The sequence below is a fragment of the Malaclemys terrapin genome, chromosome 3 (genome assembly GCF_027887155.1).
Source record: "Malaclemys terrapin pileata isolate rMalTer1 chromosome 3, rMalTer1.hap1, whole genome shotgun sequence".
Classification (NCBI taxonomy): Eukaryota; Metazoa; Chordata; order Testudines; family Emydidae; genus Malaclemys; species Malaclemys terrapin.
In genome coordinates, this window is record NC_071507.1 from 87,251,226 (window position 1) to 87,274,472 (window position 23,247).

Genomic DNA, 23,247 nt, shown 5'->3' on the forward strand with positions numbered 1-23,247 from the left:
ATGCACTTTTATGTGGAAATCCATGATTAAATCGAGTCTTCCTGACTAGTGATTTAAATCAATTTGATTTATATCAAATCCACGCTGCCATACATTGCACGGAACTTAATCAGATAATTACATTAAAAAAAATAGAGTTTCTCACACTGAAGTAATCAACTTCCCAAAGTTTCAGTAATTAAAAAAAAAAATCCCCATGAAAACACTCATCTCAGAGGACTCAAATAACTCAAATTAATTCCCCAACAACCAGATACATCAATCGTCAATTATTATGTACAAAAAATTGCAGGAGGTTACTTCAAAAATTAATATAATCCAAGCTATCAGCAGAATTCAAACATTTAGCAACAATGGATGAATGGACTGAAAGTAGTGACTTAATCCCATGGTAAGTCCATTTGGATCTTCACAACTATTTTAACTTTACTCATTTTTGAGTAAGCTCTACTGCTAGACTTATTTACATGACAAAAGGCCATGACTGACACCTGTAGTTCTACCCCTAAATACAAGGTAAATGGAAAAGCTGCAAAATTCGCAGACCTGGGTAAAATGGGGATGGTTTACTATATCATTGAAGTCTGCGTTTAGATAAGATATTTTGGTATTAAGTTACCTCTTACAAAATATATTTCCTAATTGCAATTCCTGATGTAATTCACCAAGTTGAAGAACATACTATCTTGCTCTAAAACACAGTAAAGATCATTCCCTTATTTTGAAAGTGATTAAGTAACAGATAAAAAGAAGCCAAACATCCCTTTATCTTTTAAATGACCATTTAGTTGCTTATTTTAAACGAATGGTGGTGTCTTGTTTTTCTATCGATTCCTTTTCTTTATGCAAAAGAACTTTTCTATCAACCTCCACTGAAGCTGCCAAATCCCACCCTCATGAGTTATCCAGAATGGTAAACCTCTTAATCCTAAATGCCTACAGCGCACAACCAAATCCCGCACCAAGCACTAACAAGAACAATCATCCTACTTCAGTGAAAAGATCACCTACATTTGAAAAGACTTCTCAAACATCATGGAACCATTCTCTCTACACCCATCAACAGCCTGCCTGCATTCCTGGATTTGAATACATTCACTGCAAGAAATACTGGATACCCAAAAAGCATCTCAACACAACAGCTGTTAATCCACCCGTATTCTTTCCTGGATGGCAAAATCTACCAGCAACTGGTGCCATTCATTACCAAAACAGCCAACACTTCATTCAGGGAAGGACTCTTCCATTCCTCTTTCAAACATCTAAGAGTCTGACAAACATTGAAAAACCTCATCTTGGATACAATGTTTCTTGCCAGCTACCAGCCAGTGTCAAACCATGCATTTGATACAAGAAACTAGCCAAAGACCAACTACAAACCAGGGCTTTGGAGCGGAGCCCGGAGCTGGAGTGCGTAGCAGCTCCAGAGCAGTGGAGCTGCAGGTTTTTGCCTGGAGCTGAAGTGGAGCTGGAGCACAGCTCCAAAGTCCTGCTACAAATTCATCCAATTGAAGCAAATATCCTTGACCAAGCATAATCGAGATTTAGGCCAAGGCATCAGACAGAATGGCACTGATGGATGATCTCCTACTGTGAATAAATAGTGGTCAAACATTCATTCTTATCCTCCTTGACTTCAGTAGCATTCAACACTGTCAACCGTGAGATATTACTCACCCACCTGGGAGCTGGCAAGGATCCAGGGGACAACCACTAAAATAGTACAAGTTCTTACTGGAGGAACACATCCAATAGTGGTGATGGGAAACTGCACCTCCACCACAGACTGCTCACTTGCAGAGTCCTATAAAAATCAAATCTTTCTCTTGCCTAATTCAACATCAAAATGCCACCTACTAAATGTACTGATCAGACGACATGCAGCTGAAGTATCAAACACAATGAAAGTATTTTTTTGTTCAATGGCCTGATTCAAAACAAAAAGACAGCTAATTTTTTCTTATAATGTTTAATGCCTTGTGACACTTGGTGATGGAAAAAAAATCTCTTACCATCAAAACTTCTTGTTCAAGAATTTAGGGAAAAAGTCAATTGACACGTTCTGTGTAATAAAATATACATAAGCAACAATTCACTACTAATTTCTGTCTGCTGAGAGGATTAGCTCATTTAAAAGGAAAATCTTATGTATTCAACAAAACACAATACAAGTACAAGGTGCTTCAATATTCCTTAAACAAATTGACTTCAATCTAATCAGGACTTAATTGAAAGACTCATTAACAGCAGCTAGAAATAAAATGGACTCTCCTTTTTCAAAAGAAACTTAGCTCATTCCATTGGACATGGATAATTAACTAATCTTCGTATTAGATCTATGCCATAGTAATTATTTTAAGTTTTACAGGTTAGTTAAAAGTAAGTTATTTCACTGATGGAAAAGTTTACTGTTGCTTACAAGTCCCTTTCAAAACATGTTTCTGATTCATTTTAAAATCAGTACTGACTAGCAGGATGTAGTAAATTTTGGTTCTCTCTTTTCTGTATATCATCTTAAATTTAAATAGCAGTTGACGATATAAAGCATTATGTGCTAAACAATTAACGTATATGTTCACAATATCGCAAAATGGACTCCAATATGAATTGTCCTCAAAAAACATAGTTTTTAAGCCTGCCTTTTGTTCAAAGCAACAGATGTTAACAACTGAGAATTCCAGCATATTCAGCCTAGAACTAAAACCACTTTAATCCCAGCCATCCTTCACTGAGAGAACTCTGGATGTAGTATGTGTATATCTACTGCCATGAATCTGGTAATATCTGTTCAGTTTTTCCTAGCAAGCACATAATTTTACCATTAATTTATTGGGTCATTTATGGAATTAAACCTAGCGCATTATGCTTATTCATACATGTCAAGACTCAAGAGTTTCATTTATATACATTTTCACCTGTATTTTATACTACTGTTTTGTCTATTTTAAAACCATCTGAATTCTCTCACCTTCTGATATTTAAGGAATTTTTGCTCTGGAGGAGTCAGAAGGAAGTTTAGATAAAGTGGTAACTAAAATAGTAGTGAAACACAAAAGAAACTGAACTCTTACTAAAAAGTTACGTTTTTCATAAAACTCCATGTAGTCTACATCCTCCTGTATCCTATTTTCAAAATCCTTTCCCCCCACCCCACTGTCACAAGCTCAATAATCCTCTTCCCACATCAGAGATTTTGAATTCAAATAGCCTAACAGTTAACTACCTATACAGCAAATCTTGTAATTCTCCTCTTAATCCAAGTTTAATAAAAAACAATACATGATCAAGGTTTAATATCAAGGATGGAATTCGATCAGAGGATTAGGCTGCTGTTCGAACCACAACGGCTGCATTTTTTTTTAAATGACAATCCCCATCCGGTGAGTTTCAGCTTAGTATTTAGTTGAGCACAATTCTCTATAAACATTAAATAGAAAGTTCAAACATGTAAGAGACAAAACTATTTAAGGGGACATTACATCAGATTCATATCAGCTGTATTTTTCCTGAAAGATTAATATTGCTCTACAGTGATTCTCGTCGCCCTCAGACATCAGCATCACTATCTTTCAAAGCAAATTAAAGTCACTCTGCACTAGAAAGTAAAAAAGTTCTTTAACAGATCATGAAATAGACTTTTTATACAATCATTTATTTTAACAATGCCATTCATTTGCTATGTTTTTATAAAAAGTTATTTAAAACACACTGCAACAACACTGAACCTATTATAAGACCTGTACAAAACCAGGAAATAGCCCTTCTTAAAAAAATACTACTATTCCCAAATGTAAACAAACCTGTGATATTTCTCATTCACCACTTGATCAGTAAAGCATTACTTACTGGAAGTGATAGGCGAAGTAAACTACTTTGGAAAGACAAACGTGTGTAGGGTAAAGAAATAATTATTCTGCACAGACTGCTTACAAAGCTCCCTACACAAGCAACTTATTTCATTAGAGTGAATCAAGAGGTAATTTCTAAATATTACTTTAAAGTGCTTGCTATTTTCTTTTAAATTTCCTGGAGTATGTCTTCCACTAATCATCATTTATACATTTTAAGTGTTTTATATGATCAACTAAGTTGAAAAATCCACACCCAAATGAAGCAGTTAAACCGACCTAACCCCCAGTGTAGGTCAAAAGAAGAATTCTCTTGGGGAGGGGGAGTATCTACTCCCATTGGCGTAGGTAGCATCTTAATTGATGCACTAGAGCTACACCATTGCAATGTTTTAAGTGCAGAGAAGCCATAAGCACAGTTACCTTTACAAAGAGAAAGGTCTTTTTCATATTAGAAGTGTAATAGGTCCAGAACACAAGGTACTTCTCTCCTGTGGATGGAGGGACAACACAGCTCAAGCTAAAATGTTTTTCCAAATAAATCAGAACAGACTTTCTATTCACATTGCAGGCAATAGCAGCCACAGAAGCAGTGAAGCTATTGGAAGTTGAATAGAACAGCCCACTTCTAGAAGCATCTGCCATTGGTAAAAACATACTGGTCACCAAGACTCCACCGTATCATGTATCCCACAAGAAAGCGCTATAGTAGGGAAACTAAGTAGGTAATCGTCTATGGACACTGTTCCAATAACTAGATTCTAGAAGTTGCAATTTTTTTTTCACATATTTGTAAATCATCTATCTAGTACTCCTGTTCTTCTTTTTGCGGATACAGACTAACACGGCTGCTACTCTGAAACCCATCTATACTATAGATGCTGATACGACAGATTTTTCATTGTGCTAAAAAATTGTTTAGTAGATTTGGTGGAGAAAGAAAAAACATGTTGTATTGAGAGTGCTAAGTGAATATATGACTTCCACAAGAAAATTAAGCTTAGAATAAGGATTTTTATTTTTTTAACATGGAAAAGATCTGATACACTTTGACCTTTCGGACACTGTCCGAACAAATTCAATATATATGGATGAACCAGGGTAACTTCTGATCTGGAATTGCAATATTGACAAGAAAGCCTGGTAACTAATGGTCACAGAAAATTTGTCTGAAGCGACTGCTAAAATGGAAGCTTTAAGATAGAATTAATCTGTCTTCACGTTGGAAACTTCATTGATCATAGAGTAATAAATTAAAATACTGCATTTTGAATGCCCGAACTGCGTGTCTGTCTCTGTGTTAAAAACACAAACCTTATAATGAAATTTAGATAAAGTCGTTACCTTAAAGTGAAATTCCTGGACCCACTTTGTAAACATATGATGCTTCTCTCTTCAGCTGCCTGCTTGCACAATTCTTTTTTCGGCATGCAGAAACAAAATCTGACAGCGATGACATGTGACTGCAACTATCACTATGGCACTTCCTTCCACAGACAACTGGCAACACTCATCTTCAGCAAACATTGTTCCAAGCTCAACCCATGAAGTTTAACAAACTGCAGCATGTTGGTCAGGCCCAAGCTAGGAAGTATCTGGTAAGTGGAAATCAATGCACTGTAATGGCTAGTGCTCCTGATAATGGATTTTTGTGAACTGATTCTGACAGTTCTAATAACTGCAAAAGTAAGCATTTGAGCAGCATGAATTTCCTTGACAGCCATTATCACAAAATGATTGTATCAAACACTGATCGTCTTGGCTGTATATTCTGCATACAGACTGCATGTTTCATTTTTGCCTAGCTATCAACACCACCAAATATTTAAAATATGTCTTGTCAACATAGTTATTTTCCTGATTCTTTCTAGCTAACATGCAAAGTGCTCTCTGGGATTGGCCCTAGATTTTTAAAAGATCACCTCTCCGTACATAACCACGGCCCAACTCTCTCATGACATTTACATTCTGCTGTAACCACTGAAGCGTCAGCCAATAGCAGGAGACTGATGAAGTTTCATAGGAACTGGATTTAGATTATGCAATTCACTCCCACAGAAGAGAAGTATGGCTGATTTCAACTCTCAAAACTAAATGCTACACTAATTTCTTCAAAATTAACTTTCCCCTCAAAATTCTTCATATTCAGACAGACACACAACATCCACTCAAGCAAACATACAAAACCACTTAAACTAAACAGGCTGTTTCTCCTAAAGCCAAAAGGGAATTTGTAGATACTTAATGAAGTTAATACACCCGGCAAATACCTAGATAGAAACAACATGAAGTCCTAAGTATAAGAAAACTTTTTTTAAAAACCACTTTACTGTTCATAAGAAGCGTTTACTATGAGCACAAAGATTTGAGATTCTAACATTTGGGGGTTGTTTTCAAAGGAATGTTACTTAGTAAAATATAACAATTTCCTTCCAGGCTGACCACTTCTGAATCACTGAAATCCATGCTGTATTACACTAAGTTTAAAAAGCAGGGACTTTTTATTTCTCTATTATGGCACTCCACATCAATCAACCTTAAGGTTCAATGCAAAACAAACTTCACATTATTTCTAAACTTTAAAATTTTCTTTCAAAATGAAGTCTATTTTCTAGGGCTGTCGATTAATCGCAGTTAACTCATGCGATTAATCAGTTTTAACTGCACTGTTAAATAATAGAATACCAATTGAAATTTATTAAATATTTTGGATGCTTTTCTACATTTTCATATATATTGCATTCTGTGTTGTACTTGAAATCAAGTATATATTTTGCTTACAAATATTTGTACTGTAAAAATGACAAAGGAAATAGTATATTTCAATTCACCTCATACAAGTACTGTAGTGCAATCTCTTTGTAATGAAAGTGCAACTTACAAATATAGATTTTTTTTGTTATATGACAGCACTCAAAAACAAAACAATGCAAGTCCACTCAGTTCTACTTCTTATTCAGCCAATTGCTAAGACAAACAAGTTTGTTTACATTTAAGGGAGATTAATGCTGCCCTCTTCTTATTTACAATGTCACCAGAAAGTGAGAACAGACATTTGCTTGGCACTATTGTAGCCAGCATTGCAAGGTATTTACATGCCAGATATGCTAAACACTCATATATCCCTTCATGCTTCAGCCACCATTTCAGAGGACATGCTTCCATACTGATGACACTCATTAGAAAAATAAGCGTTAATTAAATTTCTGACTGAATGCCTTGGGGGGAAGAACTGTATGTCCCCTGCTCTATTTTACCCTCATTCTTCCATATATTTCCTGTTATAGCAGTCTCGGATGATGACCCAGCACGTTGTTCATTTTAACAACATTTTCACTGCAGATTTCACAAAATGCAAAGGTACCAATGTGAGATTTCTAAAGATAGCTACAGTACTCAACCCCAGGTTTTAGAATCTGAAATGCCTTCCAAAATCTGAGAGGGGTGAGGTGTGGAGCTTGCTTTCAGAAGTCTTAAAAGAGCAACACTCCGATGCGGAAACTATAGATCCCAAACAACCAAAAAAGAAAATCAACCTTCTGCTGGTGGCATCTGACTCAGATAATGAAAATGAACATGCATCAGTCTGCACTGCTTTGGATTGTTATCAAGCAGAACATGTCATCAGCATGGATGCATGTCTTCTGGAATGGTGGTTGAAGCATGAAGGGACATGTGACTCTTTAGCGCATCTGGCACGTAAATATTTTGCGACACCAGTACAACAGTCCCATGAGAACACCTGTTCTCACTTTCAGGTGACATTGTAAACAAGCAGCGGTTAGCATTATCTCCTGCAAATGTAAACAAACTTGTTTGTCTGAGCGATTGGCTGAACAAGAAGTAGGACTGAGTGGACTTGCAGGCTCTAAAGTTTTACATTGCTTTATTTTTGAATAAAAGTTTTTTTGTACATAATTCTACATTTGTAAGTTCAACTTTCATGATAAAGAGATTGCATTACAGTACTCTTATTAGGTGAATTGAAAAATACTATTTCTTTTCGTTTTTTACGGTGCAAATACCTGTAATCAAAAATAAATATTAAGTGAGCACTGTACACTTTGTATTCTGTGTTGTAATTGAAATCAATATATTTGAAAATGTAGGAAACATCAAAAAATATTTAAATAAATGGTATGCTATTATTGTTTAACACTGCAATTAATCACGATTAATTTTTTTAATCGCTTGACAGCCCTATTTTCGCTATTGGAGATAAATTTTATTTGTAAAGCGTGTTCAACAGGTTTTCCTTACAGCTCATGTATCCAGTCATCAATGCTGTTTTACTCGACTTTACAAGATCTGAAAGACAGGCTTAAAAAGCCTGCAATTACTGGAGAATTCATATATTAGAATATTCATAACCACTTGCACAGTTTCATTCATGTAGGTCATCTTCATAAAGTAAACCAAAAAATGAAAATTTTCAGGCAACTCTTGATATTTTAAAAACACCATACATTTTGAACTAAGGTTCAGTTTGGGGGCACTAGTTTACATTAAGGTTTCATAAATATCTTGATTGCAAGGGGTTTCAAAAAACGAAATGGAGATAAAATTCATTCTGACATATAAAAGAAAGCCTTAACACTTGCTAAACATATTCTAGTTGAATAAAAGTGCCAGTATAACAGCTTTATATTGTTATTTGTACACACATATATAGTCCATGTAGCACTTCTCACGATTTGTGAGCATTAACTACTCTATGTTTAAGACAGCTGTCAAGTGACTCAGCAAGTGAGACAGACCCTCCAGCAAACATTAAGGTTATTATTTTCTAAGGTCAGCGACTCTACATTTGATTACATTTATTCACACAGACAGATCAAGACCATGCGTTACTGGAGAAAAGCAAGTCTCTGGGGGAAGGTCAGGGACCAGTAACTACAGAAATGTTACAAATGAGTTATGAGCAGAACTAGGCAATTATTTGTTTAGTTTTTGTTTGCTGAAAAATGCAGCTTCATTCAATCTGAAACTATGTGTAATTTATTGATGAGTTCGCCAAATAGAATCCTAAGACTGGAAGGGACCTCGAGAGGTCTTCTATTCCAGTCCCCTGCACTCAAGGCAGAACTAAGTATTATCTAGACAAGGGGTTTCCAACCTTTGTCCTTCTGAGACCCCCTCCCCCCCAACATGCTATAAAAATCCCACAGCCCACCTACAACAATTGTTTTTCAGTAGATTACAAGCCAGAGCTAGCGTTAGGGGTAGCAAGCAGAGCAATTCCCCAAGGCCCCGCAAAGCAAAGCTGCGCTCAGGCTTCAGCTTCAACTGGGGTAGGAGGGGCTTCGGTGGGCTGGCTGGAGCAGCCCCAGGGAGCAGGACTTGGGATTCAGCTTTCTGCCCGTGGCCCCAGTGAGTATAATGCTGGCCTTGCTCTCTGGTTTATTTTGGCAGACCCCCTAAAACTTGCTTGAGGCCACCAGGGGGCCCCGGACCCCTGATTGAGAACAACTGATCTGGACCAATGGCGCCGAAACTTTTCCTGTCGCACCCCTCCCCTTACCAGTAATACATTCTGTCCGTACTAAGGATGTAAAATATTAAATGGTTAAACAGTTAACTGGTAAACATTAGTCTAACTGTTAACCCACCCTAATTGTTGACCCCCAAGCCTGCGGGCTGGGCGGAGCAGTCCCAGACACCCTGCATTTAATCGATTAACCTTATTTTCTTCTAGGGGCTTACGAACTGATTGACTTACTATTTGCTCCATTATCTTTCTGGGTACCAAAGTTAAGCTGACTGGTCTATAATTCCATGGGTTGTCCTTATTCCCCTTTTTACGGATAGGTGCCATATTTGCCCTCTCAGTCCTCTGATATCTCTTCTGTCCTCCAAAAGTTGTCAAAGATAATCACTAATGGCTCAGAGGTCTCTTCAGCCAGTTCCTTAAGTATTCTAGGATATCATGCATCAGGCCCTGCCAACCTGAAGTAATCTAACTTGTCTAAGTAGTTTTTAAACTACTATTTTTGTCTCAGATCCTACCTCATTTTCACTGGCATTCGTTAAGTTAGATGTCCAATTGCTGGTAAACTTTTTGGTGAAAACTGAAAAAAAAAAATCATTTAGCACTTTTGACATTTCTACATTTTCTGTTATAGTTTTTCCACCTTCAAGGACAAGCTAGGGTGTCAATAGGAAATAAATAGTGGTGATCAGCCCAAGTAACAAATCTCCTCCACTTGGTTGTATACATTATTCTGGCAGAATCTTTTCAACTCAGAATGCTTTGTATCTCCAGAGAACAGGCTCTTTCCACATCAGTCATCCAATCTGTGCAATGTGAGGAGGTCAGATCCAGAGGCACCTTCTTTCCAATCTGGGAAATTAATTCCAATAGAAGAGGGGTAAAGGTTTTAGAGGGCATATTGACAAAGTCATTAGGTCTGGATATCAAATCTGCCTTGGCCAGGCTGGTGCCAATTAGATCACTACTGCCAAATCCTGTGTGATGTTCTCAAAACCCTCAGAATTGGAAGGATGGGAGAATAAATATAGATCCTGCAGGTTTCTGTAAGGCAACTTTCAACTAACACATCAAAATTATTTCTTTAAGATGGTTGCAACATTAGAGGCCGGTGGTCTCCTTTTCTAGAAATGCTGTCTTTTCTTGAAAGTTCTGAGGATCTTTGATGAAAAAATATTAGGCAATGACCTTTGCCTGGTGTAGAATCGTGGCTTTCTTTCTAGGAACTGGTATGTATGCACCTGGTGACCAAAGAGTGGCCCAGGAGTCTTAACATATGCAAGAAGTCATCCACGTTAGTGCTAAAAAGGCCTTTGAAGGGAAGGTCTTCAATTGTTGTCTTATAATTGTTGAGTGTGAACTGGACATCACTGCCTTATCCAGGAACAATGAAATGTTAGCTGAAATAGGGTGATCTTTTACATGGAGGATGCTCTTCCTCTAGTATCTCTTTTTAGTATTCAGTATGTAGGAGCGCAAACTGAGCCCTTTGAGAAGAAGTGCAGAAGAGGTGATTCTAGTCTTGGAAGGGGGGGGGGGGGGTAGACAGAGGCTTACTCTCATATTTTAAGACCCAGACCCAGTAGGGCCATGAATGCATATTGTATGGAAAAGGGGGGATTACAGGCCAAGCTGGAGGATACAAAGAGTAACTATCCTTGTAACCTCTAAACATTTGATGCATATAGGAGGCCCTCAATTTCCTGAGTCATAAGGGTAATACGAACAGGATGCCTCCCTACTTGGCTCTGAATCAGACACAGGAACAGTCTTCAACCAGATTTGACCCTACCCTAATTGAGGTTTCAGGAAATCTGAGATTGTGCCCTATGTGGTGCTAAAAAGGTATTCAGTACTGCTGTAATGGTGGTAGCTGACACCATAGTTGAGACAGTCAACACCCAAGATAGCAATGGAGATGCTGGCTCAGTAAATAGAGATCTCCTGGTAACACAAATGAGCTTGATACTGAAAAAAAGTTGGTGCTGTAAAAACAGACTGGGCATTGAAGTGGCGTTGATGGTGCCAAAGTGAATGGTACCAAGCAAGTTGTTGGTATGCAGACTCCATACCGGAGGTAGTTACTCTCATCTTGTGAGACAGTGCCCACATCTGGTACTATGCTCCTTCAGGTCTCCATCAGTAGCTGATCTGGGCCCTAAAGTCCTCTTAGGCTGGAAAAGATGAGGTGATCTCAACCTCTTTTTGCTCTGGTCTGCCAAGGGAAATCTGCCTGTTTTCCAGAGAAGCAATGCACCTTTCTACTCTTGCCTGAAGTTTGACTTGAGGATTTAGCAGCCCTACCCGAGTACACAACTAGGGCCATTTGGAGGACATTGCTCAGGAGCTGGCAGCTGATTTGGAACTTCCCAGAGCACTTCTGGACTCAGATCAAGCTAGTTTGATGGGTCTTGCTTACCTGGGTCTGAAATAGGTCAACAGGGCAGTCTAAAAGAAAAAAATGGAGGCGAGCCTCTACTGCCTCTTGGGTCCATTTTGAAAAAGACATACAGATGCAGTATTTGCCAGGAATGTGTCCCTTCCTGAGGCAAAAGAAGCATCTGTTGCAGCCATCATTAAGTCATTTCCCAGGAAGGAAGCTTCAATCATGACTAAATCCCAATACCGGGGGGAAATATTTTTCACCCTAAGTGACAAAAACAGAAAAATTATACCTATAAATTCCAATAGGAAAACTACACTATATATACACATTTGTAGACCTAACTAATCTTAACACCACCTACAATATATGGGGGGGCACGAAGAAATGCCTTGAGCTTGGACACTGGCAGCATTCCGTCTTGCAGCCACGGGCAGTAAGAAGGAACTCGGGGGTGTTTGGGCCCACTTTGCCTTTTCTGGTTTCAATACGAACTATGAAGATGCTCAGAGTGCATGGGTGGCCCCAATGCACATTTCTGCTAAAAGATTCCAATCTCCAGTGCATGCGCACCCAAAACTGGAATACATATGGACAAATCACTGGAAGAAAGATCAGCTTCACTGCAGCTGCTCAGTACCACGTGGGCAGCAATAAATGACAAGAATGTCCATTTAACTCTGCTGATGTAGTTTAGGAAAGCTGAACAGCAGCAGAGAAGAGAAACAACAGCTCAAGAAGTGGATGCTGAGGGAGGGTTAGAGAACAGACCACACCACAAGCAACAAGGAGGCCGAGAAGGGGCAGAATAAATGAGGTACCCTCCTGTGAGCCAAAAGAATGGCAGAGCACTGGACCCAATTACTCCAAATACTGTAAAGCTCCAGCGTGGCAATGATGGAAGGAGAAATGAGAATGCTCCTTTTCACTTCCACTGCCATTGAGGTGGAAAGGATACTTTCAGCATCAGTCACCTGACTAGCTAGAGTAGGGGTTCTCAAACTCCATTGCACAGCGACCCCCTTCTGACAACAAAAATTACGACAACCCCAAGAGGCGGGACTGAAGCCTGAGCACCACTGCCCAGGGTGGAGGTGGGAGGAAGCCAAAGTCCAAGGCTTCAGCCCCAGGCAGGGGGTCTGTAACCTGAGCCCTGCCATCCAGTGCTGAAGCCTTCTGGCTTCAGTCCGGGCAGTGGGTCTCGTGCTTTGTCCCTGGGTCCCAGCAAGTCTAAGCTATCCCTGATGACCCCATTAAAATGGGGTTGCGACCCACTTTGGGGTCCCAACCCCCAGTTTGAGAAATTCTGAGCTAGAAGCAGATAAAAGAATAATGCCTTGTCTACACTAGAAAAGGTTTGCCGATATAGCTGTAAATTATAGCTATACTGGCAAATCTGTCCACAGTAGACGCAGCTTATACCGAGAAATGATTTTTTTTTTTTTTTTTTTGCTGGTATAACACTGTCTACACTAAGGCTTTTGCTGGCATAGCTGTGTAGGCTGGGGTGTGGTTTTTTCACACTCCTAATCAACATAACTACGATGGCAAAACTTAAGTGTAGACCAGGGCTCAGTACACCTCACCAGCATTCAGAGTAAGCAAGAATATCAGCATCCTTCTCCTTCCTGACAGGCAGGTGGATTATTAATTAGATAGTGCCCCTGGATCTTGCTCTCATTTTGAATGACAACTAATAAGTTTAGGGCTGTGAAATAAGTGTCTGAAAACTTTTCAAACAGGATACTCATAATATGGAAGATTAAGAATTAATAAACCTTCATTCAGACAACTATTCAAACTAACTGCAAGTGAGCTCTCCCAAAATTCTTCCCCTATCCTTTTATGTCTGTTTACACATTACTCATTTTATTATTAGAATTTAAGAATTATACCTTGGCAAACACTTTACCATCTGTCTTTTGGAAACCAAGGTATACATCTACACTTAAGCAAAACAAACAAAGACTGAATGAATTTAAACAGCATCCAGCTTTCTAAACAGAAATATTTCACTTTTCAGAGAAAGAAGTTTGACAGTTCATCCTTGCAATGTTAACCATATTGTGTCTTCACATTTGACCCACTCTGCAGAATCTGATCTGAAAAAAAAGTAGAAGTCAAACTGTTTGTTGGTAAACTAGCAGCTACAATAAAGCTTTCGTGAATAATAGCCGGAATGATCTTCTACTAGATTAAACCTGAATGAGGTTTGAAAATCCTAAAAGGTTCTGGTGAGGTGGTTGCTGGCTTTGAGTCAGGTATGTACAACAGTCATATATTCTTCTTACTAAAAATAAGTTTTAACTAGAATTTTTAACAGAACTTTCAAAGGGTTATTTTCATTGGTAAGCTTCTGCTACAATACATATATATTTTTTAAAAATATGTAAAAGTTTACAGTAGTTACTTCAAAAGATTAATACCCTTAATATTAGTATTTAACATTATGGAGTCACCCAAGATTATTTGCATATGGTCAACCATAGGAATTGTTTTAACACACATCATTTGCCTCAACACCCACACATTATACGTCATCTGAAGCATTCTGAAGCTACTAATTCGTCTAATAGTTCTCATTCCACCCTCATCTAGAGGAAAACCATTATTTCAAAAACCTTTACACAAACAACTGTCAAATCTACAGTGTTACATTTGGCAAGTTATATTTTAAAACTCCATACAAGCAATGCCTTAATCTCAAAAAACGAAAATTTAGTTAAGGACTGGTTTATATGTTGAATGTCCATGCTAACGAGTATGCAGGAGGAATTCAGGACGCAAGTTTTAACTACTTTTTAAAAAATTCTCTTATTATTTTTATTCAAGTATCAGTTAGAGACCCCCGAGAAAAACAAGGCAAGGTAAGTCATTGTCCCTGCCCAAGAGCTTTCCATCAAACTAAACAAGGCAGTTATGGGGTGAGAGAAAGAGATGTTATAACATAAAAGCACAGTGAATGAAGTGATGGTTTGAAAATGTGGTTAGTTTCAGGAGGTTTAAAATAATTATTGGGTGGCTTTTAGTTATTTTACTTATGCTTGTAATTCTGTACACACACACACACACACACACACACACACACACACACACTGTATTATAAGGCAGAGTGGGTGGGGAAGGAAGGTATTAGATGAAAGGAAAAACAAGGAAGTGACCAGAGTAAACATTGTACCAAGCATAGTCTGATGATGTCAACATCTGAGGGTGCCTGCAGATACTGCTTTTGTAACTGCTCCTGCCATCATGAGCATCCGCCCACAGGACAACTCCTGCCAGAAGGTTCTCCCTTCTGAGCTCATATGGCTGGAGGAGGAGTGGGGGTTCCGTGGGAGGAAGTTTAGGTGTCATCTCCCCCTTAGCCCAGAACTGGTATATGTGAAGAAACACCTTTGGTGTGTCTTGATTCAATCAAAATATTCAGGATACATCACCACAAATACCTATTGTCTTTTTCCAACACATACTATCTATGGTACTTGCAAAATCAGATATTTCTAAGTTCTGAAATACCTTCAGTGGACCAGGAAGTTTTTAGACAATTATGGAAAGGAATTTTTTTTTTTAATTAAAAATACTCCTCTGACGTATGGCCCTTCCATAGATACAGTTGAACACATTTTTGGGCTCTATTTTCGTGTTTAACTTTGCTGTAAATCATAAATTACTAATAGAAATTGATTAGTTAGTGGAGAATAATATTAATTGGTTAACTGAAAACTCAATTGTGCAATTACAGTGCACACAAATTTAAGAATTTAATACTGTGCTTTGAAGTATTAGTCCAATTTTGCAAAAAGGAGAGGTTACTTACCTTCCACAGTAACGGGACTTCTTTGAGATGTGTGCCCCTATGGGTACTCCACTTCAGGTGCACATATACCCTAAGTGCGTTTGATCTGAGATTTTCAGTTGCAGTGCCCATTTGGCCAATGCACGAGGTCTAGACCTCCTCACGCCCCATATCGAGGATAAGAACTGCTCCCAGTTCCTTCTCTGCAAAGTCTCTCGAGATGAGACTCAAAGGGGAAGCGTTTGATCTGAGATTTTCAGTTGCAGTGCCCATTTGGCCAATGCACGAGGTCTAGACCTCCTCACGCCCCATATCGAGGATAAGAACTGCTCCCAGTTCCTTCTCTGCAAAGTCTCTCGAGATGAGACTCAAAGGGGAAGTAGTGGAGCCTCCACAGAGAAACAGGTCTCAAAGAACTCCAGTTACTGTACAAAGTAGGTAGCCTCTCCTTCTTCAAGTAGTGTCCTGAAGTGGGTGCTCCACTTCAGGTGACTCCCAAAATAGTACTCATGGCAGGAGAAAGTGACCTTTGGAGCCGAATTTAATACCAATAGGACTGCCTTGCCAACAGCAGCATCTGATCTGGAAGCATGTACTAGGGAACAGTGTTTGGGAAAAGCATGAATTCATGCCCAAGTTGCAGCCTTGCAAATTTCTGTAACTGATACATTTTTCAACAGTGCATGGACTTGGATTGGGATCTTGAAATAAGGGCTCTTTTAGAAGGGGGCTGAATGTGACCAGTCTAATAACAAGAAAGAATACATCTGGATACATACTTTTAAAGTCTGCGTAGAAACTGGGGGTCTCTTGGATCTGTCCACAAACAAGACAAACAGTTTGGGAGACTTTCTAAATAGCATTCTATGTGAACAGAACCAAACTAATGCCCTTCTAACGTCCAAGCTATGGAAGGCAACTTCTTCCCTGGTCTGGTCTGGCTTCAGAAAAAAAAAATGGAATGTGACTAACCTGGCTAACGTGGAACTCAGAAGACATTTTAGGCAGATGTGGCCGTAAAGATACTTTTTCCTTGAAGAAAACTGCCAAGGGAGGATCTGCCATTAACGCCCCTATAGCTACCAAGAAAGCTGCCTTCAAAGACAGGTGTAGCAATGCACATTTAGCCAGTGGTTCAAAGGTGGGTTTCATTAGGCAATTAAGGAACAAGTTCAAAACCCATACAAGTGTGGGCTCTCTAAGCTACAGAAGAAGGGTTAATCAACCCCTTGATGAATCTATCTGTTGTGGGGTGGGCAAACACTGAGAAACCCTCTCTGGGGGAATGAAAAGCTGTAACCGCAATCAAATAAACTGTGATGGCACTCACAGAAAGACCCATCTTTTTAAAATTCAACAGGTAATCCAAACCAGTAGAGAGGGAAGAGAGAAATGGGGAGAACTGCTGCTGGATAGACCAATGGTGAAATCTCTTACTTTTGCAGGTGTTTCTCCAGACGAAGTGGAGTACTCATAGGGACGCTACTCAAAGAAGAACATTAAATATATTGTAACAGTTTATTGCAAAAAAAAAATGTTAAGTAGGAGAAATAGTTTTTAAGGCCTTCACAGTTATTGTGCATTAGGAAATTTATGCCTTGTGTACTGTAAGTAAAATCCATATGTTGAAAACTGCTGCTTTAAGAAACCTACCTTCTTTTTGTCCCTCATTGAGCCCTTTCCTCGGACCATTATCTTGCATCCTGTTTCTGCCTCCAGCTGTTTAGCTGTTAGTCCTCTGGGACCAAGGATTCTTCCCACAAAATTGAACTGGAATAAAGGAGAGGAGGAGGAAAAAATCTTTACTTTTTAAATACAGCGATCACAAAACTATTCAAAAATCTATCAAGATGTATTAACAGCTCTCAGATGTCATCATATGTTGCATAAGAGCCTACACTAAATCCTTGATGTAACTGAAGACAAGAAGGCTAACGTTTGTGGACTAAGTAGATCAAATGTTTGTGTGATCTTCAGGCTAAAAAGTAATTTCACTATTTTCTTACATCCAAAGTCATCTCTCAATTTACCAAATTAAAATCTACAGTAATCCCTTCCTGAAACACCCCTTTCCAAAATTTTCTTACACATTTACTGAATACAAAAACATGAGAGAATAAAAACAGAAATAATTTAAGCAACATAAAATGCTGAAAATATATACAGTTGCAAAAAATGAGTAAACTTCAGTTTTTAAATAGAGAAAAGTTTCAGCAGAATGCTGGGCTTATCCTCTTTTGCATGACCAGGCTCTAAGAAACAAAGAGATTTTTATTCTATTGGTCCACTACTAGCTTTACACAGAAAATGGCCAACAGAATTTTTGGTGTGCTGCAAGATTTAGTCATAAAGGAGGAAGATTTTACACATCAGTTTTTACTCAGTTTAGTGTTTGTGTTAAGTGTTCACTAAGAAACTGACTGCCATCAACAAGGGATGATATTCTTTAGATTAATTGTACTCAGCACTGATATAGCCACATACTGGTTTCTTAAAATTAGTTCCACTCTTAAGACTGAAATTCCAGTTAACTACATATTCAATACATCATGGAATTTATATCCATATAATATATATGAACAAGGCTGGGAATATGTATGAAAGCCTATTTAAAATAGTGTTTATTTCCCAGACCAAAAATAAAGTAAGAGGGAGTTAGGTTGAGAATACAAAGCAGAATTTTAGGGTAATAAACATTACAGGAATGCTGAAATTATCTCTAAAACTAGCTATAAAACAAAGGAAATTCAGAGTACCGTATATACTCGTTCATGAGACAAATATTTTTGATAAAAGAGTGATGCATCAAAGAGCGGGGTTCAGCTTATAAATGGGTCTACACCAAAATTTGTTAAAGTCTATGGAATCATTGAATTGAATATCTAATACTCCAGGTAAACAAAACGACAATGTGTCTTGCAGGCATGGCGCCCCTCAGCTCCCTGTGGCTGCGGTTTGCCATTCCCAGCCAACGGGAGCGCCACTTCCCACAGCTCTCATTGGCTGGGAACGGTGAACCGCAGCCACAGGGAGCTGAAGGGCTCCATGCCTGCAGACACTCCAGGTAAACAAAGTGTCCCGACCCGCCAGCGGCTTAGCCTGACGGCCAGGAGCCAAAGTTTACGAGCCCCTGAAATATAGGTCGGCTTACGAAAGGATCATACAGTTTTTGCTATTTTTACCTAACCATCTTGGGGGGTCGGCTTATACTTATACAGACTAATGAACGAGTATATACGGTAAATGTTTGTTAAATTTAAAACCAATTTAAACATCAAGATAAAGAAATGTATAGCATGGGAACCCAAACAATCTAAATCAGCCCTGCCACTGGCTCTCCCTAGAATGGATAGACTATTTACCTACCTAACAGGAATGTTGTGATGCTTAATTAATATTAATAAAGTGCTTTCAGATCATCTGATTAACAAGATTCTGTAAGTGCAAAGTAGCATGCATTACAATATTTGTAATAAGGGGAAATAACACTGAGTTGATAGACTACGTACAGGTGTAAATGAACATTATATTAATTTCACAGCATGTGGGAGGCATAAACATTAATTCATTTTTTGTTTTATTTTCCACTGGTTAAGACACTGACCATAATTACTCTATTTAATACAAAAACAAACACTGTCTTGCCTAAATGTCAAGCTGTTTTAGAGTGACTTTACTATGGGGAAAATGTTACCACATACTGTTTTGTATACTGTTGAATACAGCAGATTTCTAATACACATTATCAGGAATTCATTTAGTTTTTACAATTTGTAAGCTTTACAAATTTTATTTAATCTTAAAATAATTTTTGATCTGGTACAGATGCTTTTGATCATTTTTCCCCTTCTATAAAGCATGTGAAAGGAGTTCCGATAGATCTGATTATTAAACTAATATACAGTAAAACCTGTTCCTTTAACATGTTCAATCTTTTGCCAGGTATTAATTTCTTTTTAATTTCACTGCAATACTTTTTTCTTCATTGTACCCTGGGCATTTGGGAACACATTAAAGGATATTTTTAACACATAGGAAGAAAAGCTACCAGCTGGCCCAATCTGAAGTATAAACCTGAACTGTATGTATGTAATTTTGTACATTATTCTGACAGCCCTTCAATGTCACTGGTAAGTGATAATTTTACTTGTAAATCATTCAGGTATGTTAAATAAGTGGAAAACTACCATTCAGCAGTGAAATCCCTCTCTGTGTTCAATGCAGAGGAACAGCAATGAGAACAGAAATAGGAATAGAAAAATGGAAATACAAGCAATGAAACTCTTATGTGCTACAAAGAGGTTTAACAGATGTTCAACTATCACAAGGTACAAATCACAGCTACTTTTAACAAAATACCAAGACACACAAATGCATTAACGTTTACACAGATCTGATGAATATTGCTGAAGTCTAGTTTTTAACATCTTATAATTTAAAAAGATCTTAGCTGTGCACTTGTTCTGCAGTCACCTGCAAATCCACACACAAAGATATTTAAATTCATAAACAGCATGCTGAAAGTTATTTATCATTGATCAGGACACACAGGTGAATGAAGACAGTCAGGAATGGATTCAAACACCAAGCTTCTACTTTAACTCCACACTGGGCAGGGGCTCTATATGCCCACTCCACCTCTCTCTTACCCTATCACATAACAGCCATTTAATTGAGTCCAGTGTGGGGTTACAGGGCTCCCACCAGAAACTCAGGATAGACACTCCTTAGTCTGCCCCTATGACTCAGCACACTTCTAAATCCTGTCATGCTCTTCCCACAAAGGGGGATCGGAGTCTGCAAAGACTTCAGGTCTGCCCTTTTCTCCCAGAGGTACCAAATCTACCAATAAAATCTTAAGTCTCTTATCCTCTAGGAGCTGACCCTTTTATCTTTTACCCACACTGGACACTGGCTGCAAACTGTGACAAACTAAACATTCCTATGAACTCCTAATATTAAATGACCAAATCCTATTCTTTTTAACCCAACCATGCCTCCATGACAACTTCAAGGAAGGCCAAGAAACACCGGGCAATTGCCAATTTGGCAAAACAGGAAAAATTCCTTCCAGTTAAAGGGGACAAGAATCCCCCAAATCCTAAGAATAAGTTCAAATTAATGGGGCCACTCAGCTCCCAGCTCTTTCCCCACTGCCAAGCTGGCCAATGGGAAGCAGAGAGCCCAAGGAGGAGGGCCCTAGATCTACATTCTCAGATATGGATTCTCCTTCCTGTCTAGGCCATCTCTCTCACTGCCAAGGCAATCCATTTCTCAACACACTACTGTCTTCCTCAGTTCCTGCACTGAGGGGAATTCTCTCCCAGCCATTCCAGCCCCTTAATGCCACTCCAGCCCATCTACACAGCATAAAGGAGCTCGAATAGGAGGAGAGTCTCTCCCCTTACAGACAAAATATGGACTACATTAAAGGACTGAAGCAGCATTTACAGACTTTGGAAAGTTGTGAATGACGTACCCAGAAGGAAGCATGATCTAGTGGGACCAAAGGAAAGCACACAGAGCTTAGAAATTCTGCATACCAGTTGAGGCAATGCTTTGAGGAGACAATGGGAACTTCAGCATTGCCAACTCTAGTAATTTTAATTGTGAATCTCAGGGTTGTTTTCTTATAGACCCAGCTCCTGGAAACAAGTGATCAGGTAAGAATCATAAGACTGGAAGGAACCTGAGGTCTTCTAGTCCAGTCCCCTGCACTCAAGGCAGGGTTAAGTAATATCTAGACCAGTGGTTTTCAAACTTTCCTGGCAACCCAGTTGAAGAAAATTGTTGATGCCCACGACCCAAAGCAGCTGGGAATGAGGGGTTCAGGGTGCGGGAGGGGACTCTGGGCTGGGGTGCAGGATGATAGTCAGGGCTCTGGGGTTTGGGGTGCAGGGGGAGTTGCAGGTTGTAAGGGGCTCAGGTGCAGCGCACAGAGCCCCGTGGCACCCCTGCCTAGGAGCCAGACCTGCTGCTGGCTGCTTCCGGGGCACAGCGTAGTGTCAGACAGATAGGGACGACAAGTTTTTACTGGCCGGCCACCAGGGTTCCTGGGTGCTGAGCAAGGCAACCCAGTGCCTTGCATTCCGCGACCCAATACTGGGTCGCGACCCAAAGTTTGAAAACCACTGATCTAGATCTTCCCCGCTCTTAAAAATCTCCAATGACAGAGACTCCACAAAATCCCATGGCAATTTATTCCAGTGCTAAAATACCCTGACAGTTAGGAAGTTTTTCCTAATGTCCAACCTAAACCACCCCGCTGCAATTTAAGCCCATTGCTTCATGTCCTATCCTCAGAAGTTAAGGAGAACTATTTTTCTCCCTTCTCTTTGCAACAATCTTTTATGTACTTGAAAATTTATGTCCTCCCTCAGTCTTCTCTTCTCCAGACTAAACTAACCCAGTTTTTTCAATCTTCTCTCATAGGTCATGTTTTCTAGATCTTTAACCATTTCTGTTGCTCTTCTCTGGACTTTCTCCAATTTGTCCACATCTTTCCTGAAATGTGACGCCCTGAACTGGACACAATACTGCAGCTGAGGCCTAATCAACGCAGAATAGAATGGAAGAATTACTTCTTGTATCTTATTTACAACACTCCTGCTAATACCTCCCAGAATTATGTCTGTGTTTTTTGCAACAGGGTCACGCTGTTCACTCATAGTTAGCTTGTGATCCACTATGACACCCAGATCCCTTTCTGCAGTACTCCTTCCTAGGCAGTCATTTCCCATTTTGTATGTGTGCAACTGACTGTTCCTTCCTAAGTGGAGTACTTGCCATTTATCCTTACTGAATTTTATCCTATTTACTTCAGACCATTTCTGTAGTTTGTCCAGATCATTTTGAATTTTAATCCTATCCACCAAAGCACTTGCAACTAGACTGACCAGGCAGCGGGGATTTGGGGGGGGGGGGGGGGGGGGGAGAAGAGGAGAAATAGGACCCTATATAAGAAAAAGACCCAAAAACCAGGACTGTCCCTATAAAATCAGGACATCTGGTTACCCTATTTGCAACCCCTCCCAGCTTGAGATCATCCGCAAACTTTAGAATTGTATTCTCTATGCCATTATCTAAATCATTGATGAAAATAGTCAACAGACCCAGTCAAAAACTGATCCCTGCAGGATCCCACTTGATATGACCTTCCAGCTTGACTGTGAATCACTGATGACTACTCTGGGAATGGTTTTCTAACCAGTTGTGCATCCACCTTATAGTAGTTTCAGCTAGGCTGTATATCTCTAGTTCGTTAATGAAAGGTCATGTGAGAAAGCATCAAAGCCTTACTAAAGTTGAGATATATCATATCTCCTGTTTTCCCCCTCCCATCCACAAAGCTTGTTTTCCTGTCAGAGAAGGATATTAGGTTGGTCTGACATGGTTTGTTCTTGACAAATCCATGTTGACTTACTTATCACCTTATCTTCTAGGTGTCTGGAAATTGATTGCTTAATTATTTGCTCCATTATCTTTCCAGGTACTGAAGTTAAGATGACTGGTCTGTAATTCCCCGGGGTTGTCCTTATTCCACTTTTTACAGTATTCTAGGATGTATTTCATCAGGCCCCGATGACTTTAAGACATCTAACTTGTCTTGTTAATTTTTAACTTGTTCTTTTCCTATTTCAGTCTCCGATCCTACCTCATTTTCACTGGCATTCATTAAGTAAGATGTATATAATTGCTACACAATTTTTGGTGAAAACCAACAAAAAAATCA

At 39.1% G+C, this 23,247-nt stretch overlaps 1 protein-coding gene across 11 annotated transcripts in view; it reads right to left on the reverse strand.

Moving 5' to 3' along the window:
* QKI (QKI, KH domain containing RNA binding) overlaps nt 1–23,247 on the reverse strand; it is a 299,731-nt gene that overhangs the window by 156,465 nt on the left and 120,019 nt on the right. For all 11 annotated transcript variants that reach the window (XR_008444233.1, XR_008444234.1, XM_054021328.1 and 8 more), the window contains exon 3: nt 17,169–17,285. Coding sequence is in view for 9 of the 11 variants with exons in the window: in XM_054021328.1 (XP_053877303.1) it covers nt 17,169–17,285 (117 nt within the window). In the remaining 2 variants the exon portion in view is untranslated. The remainder of the gene's footprint in view (nt 1–17,168; nt 17,286–23,247) is intronic.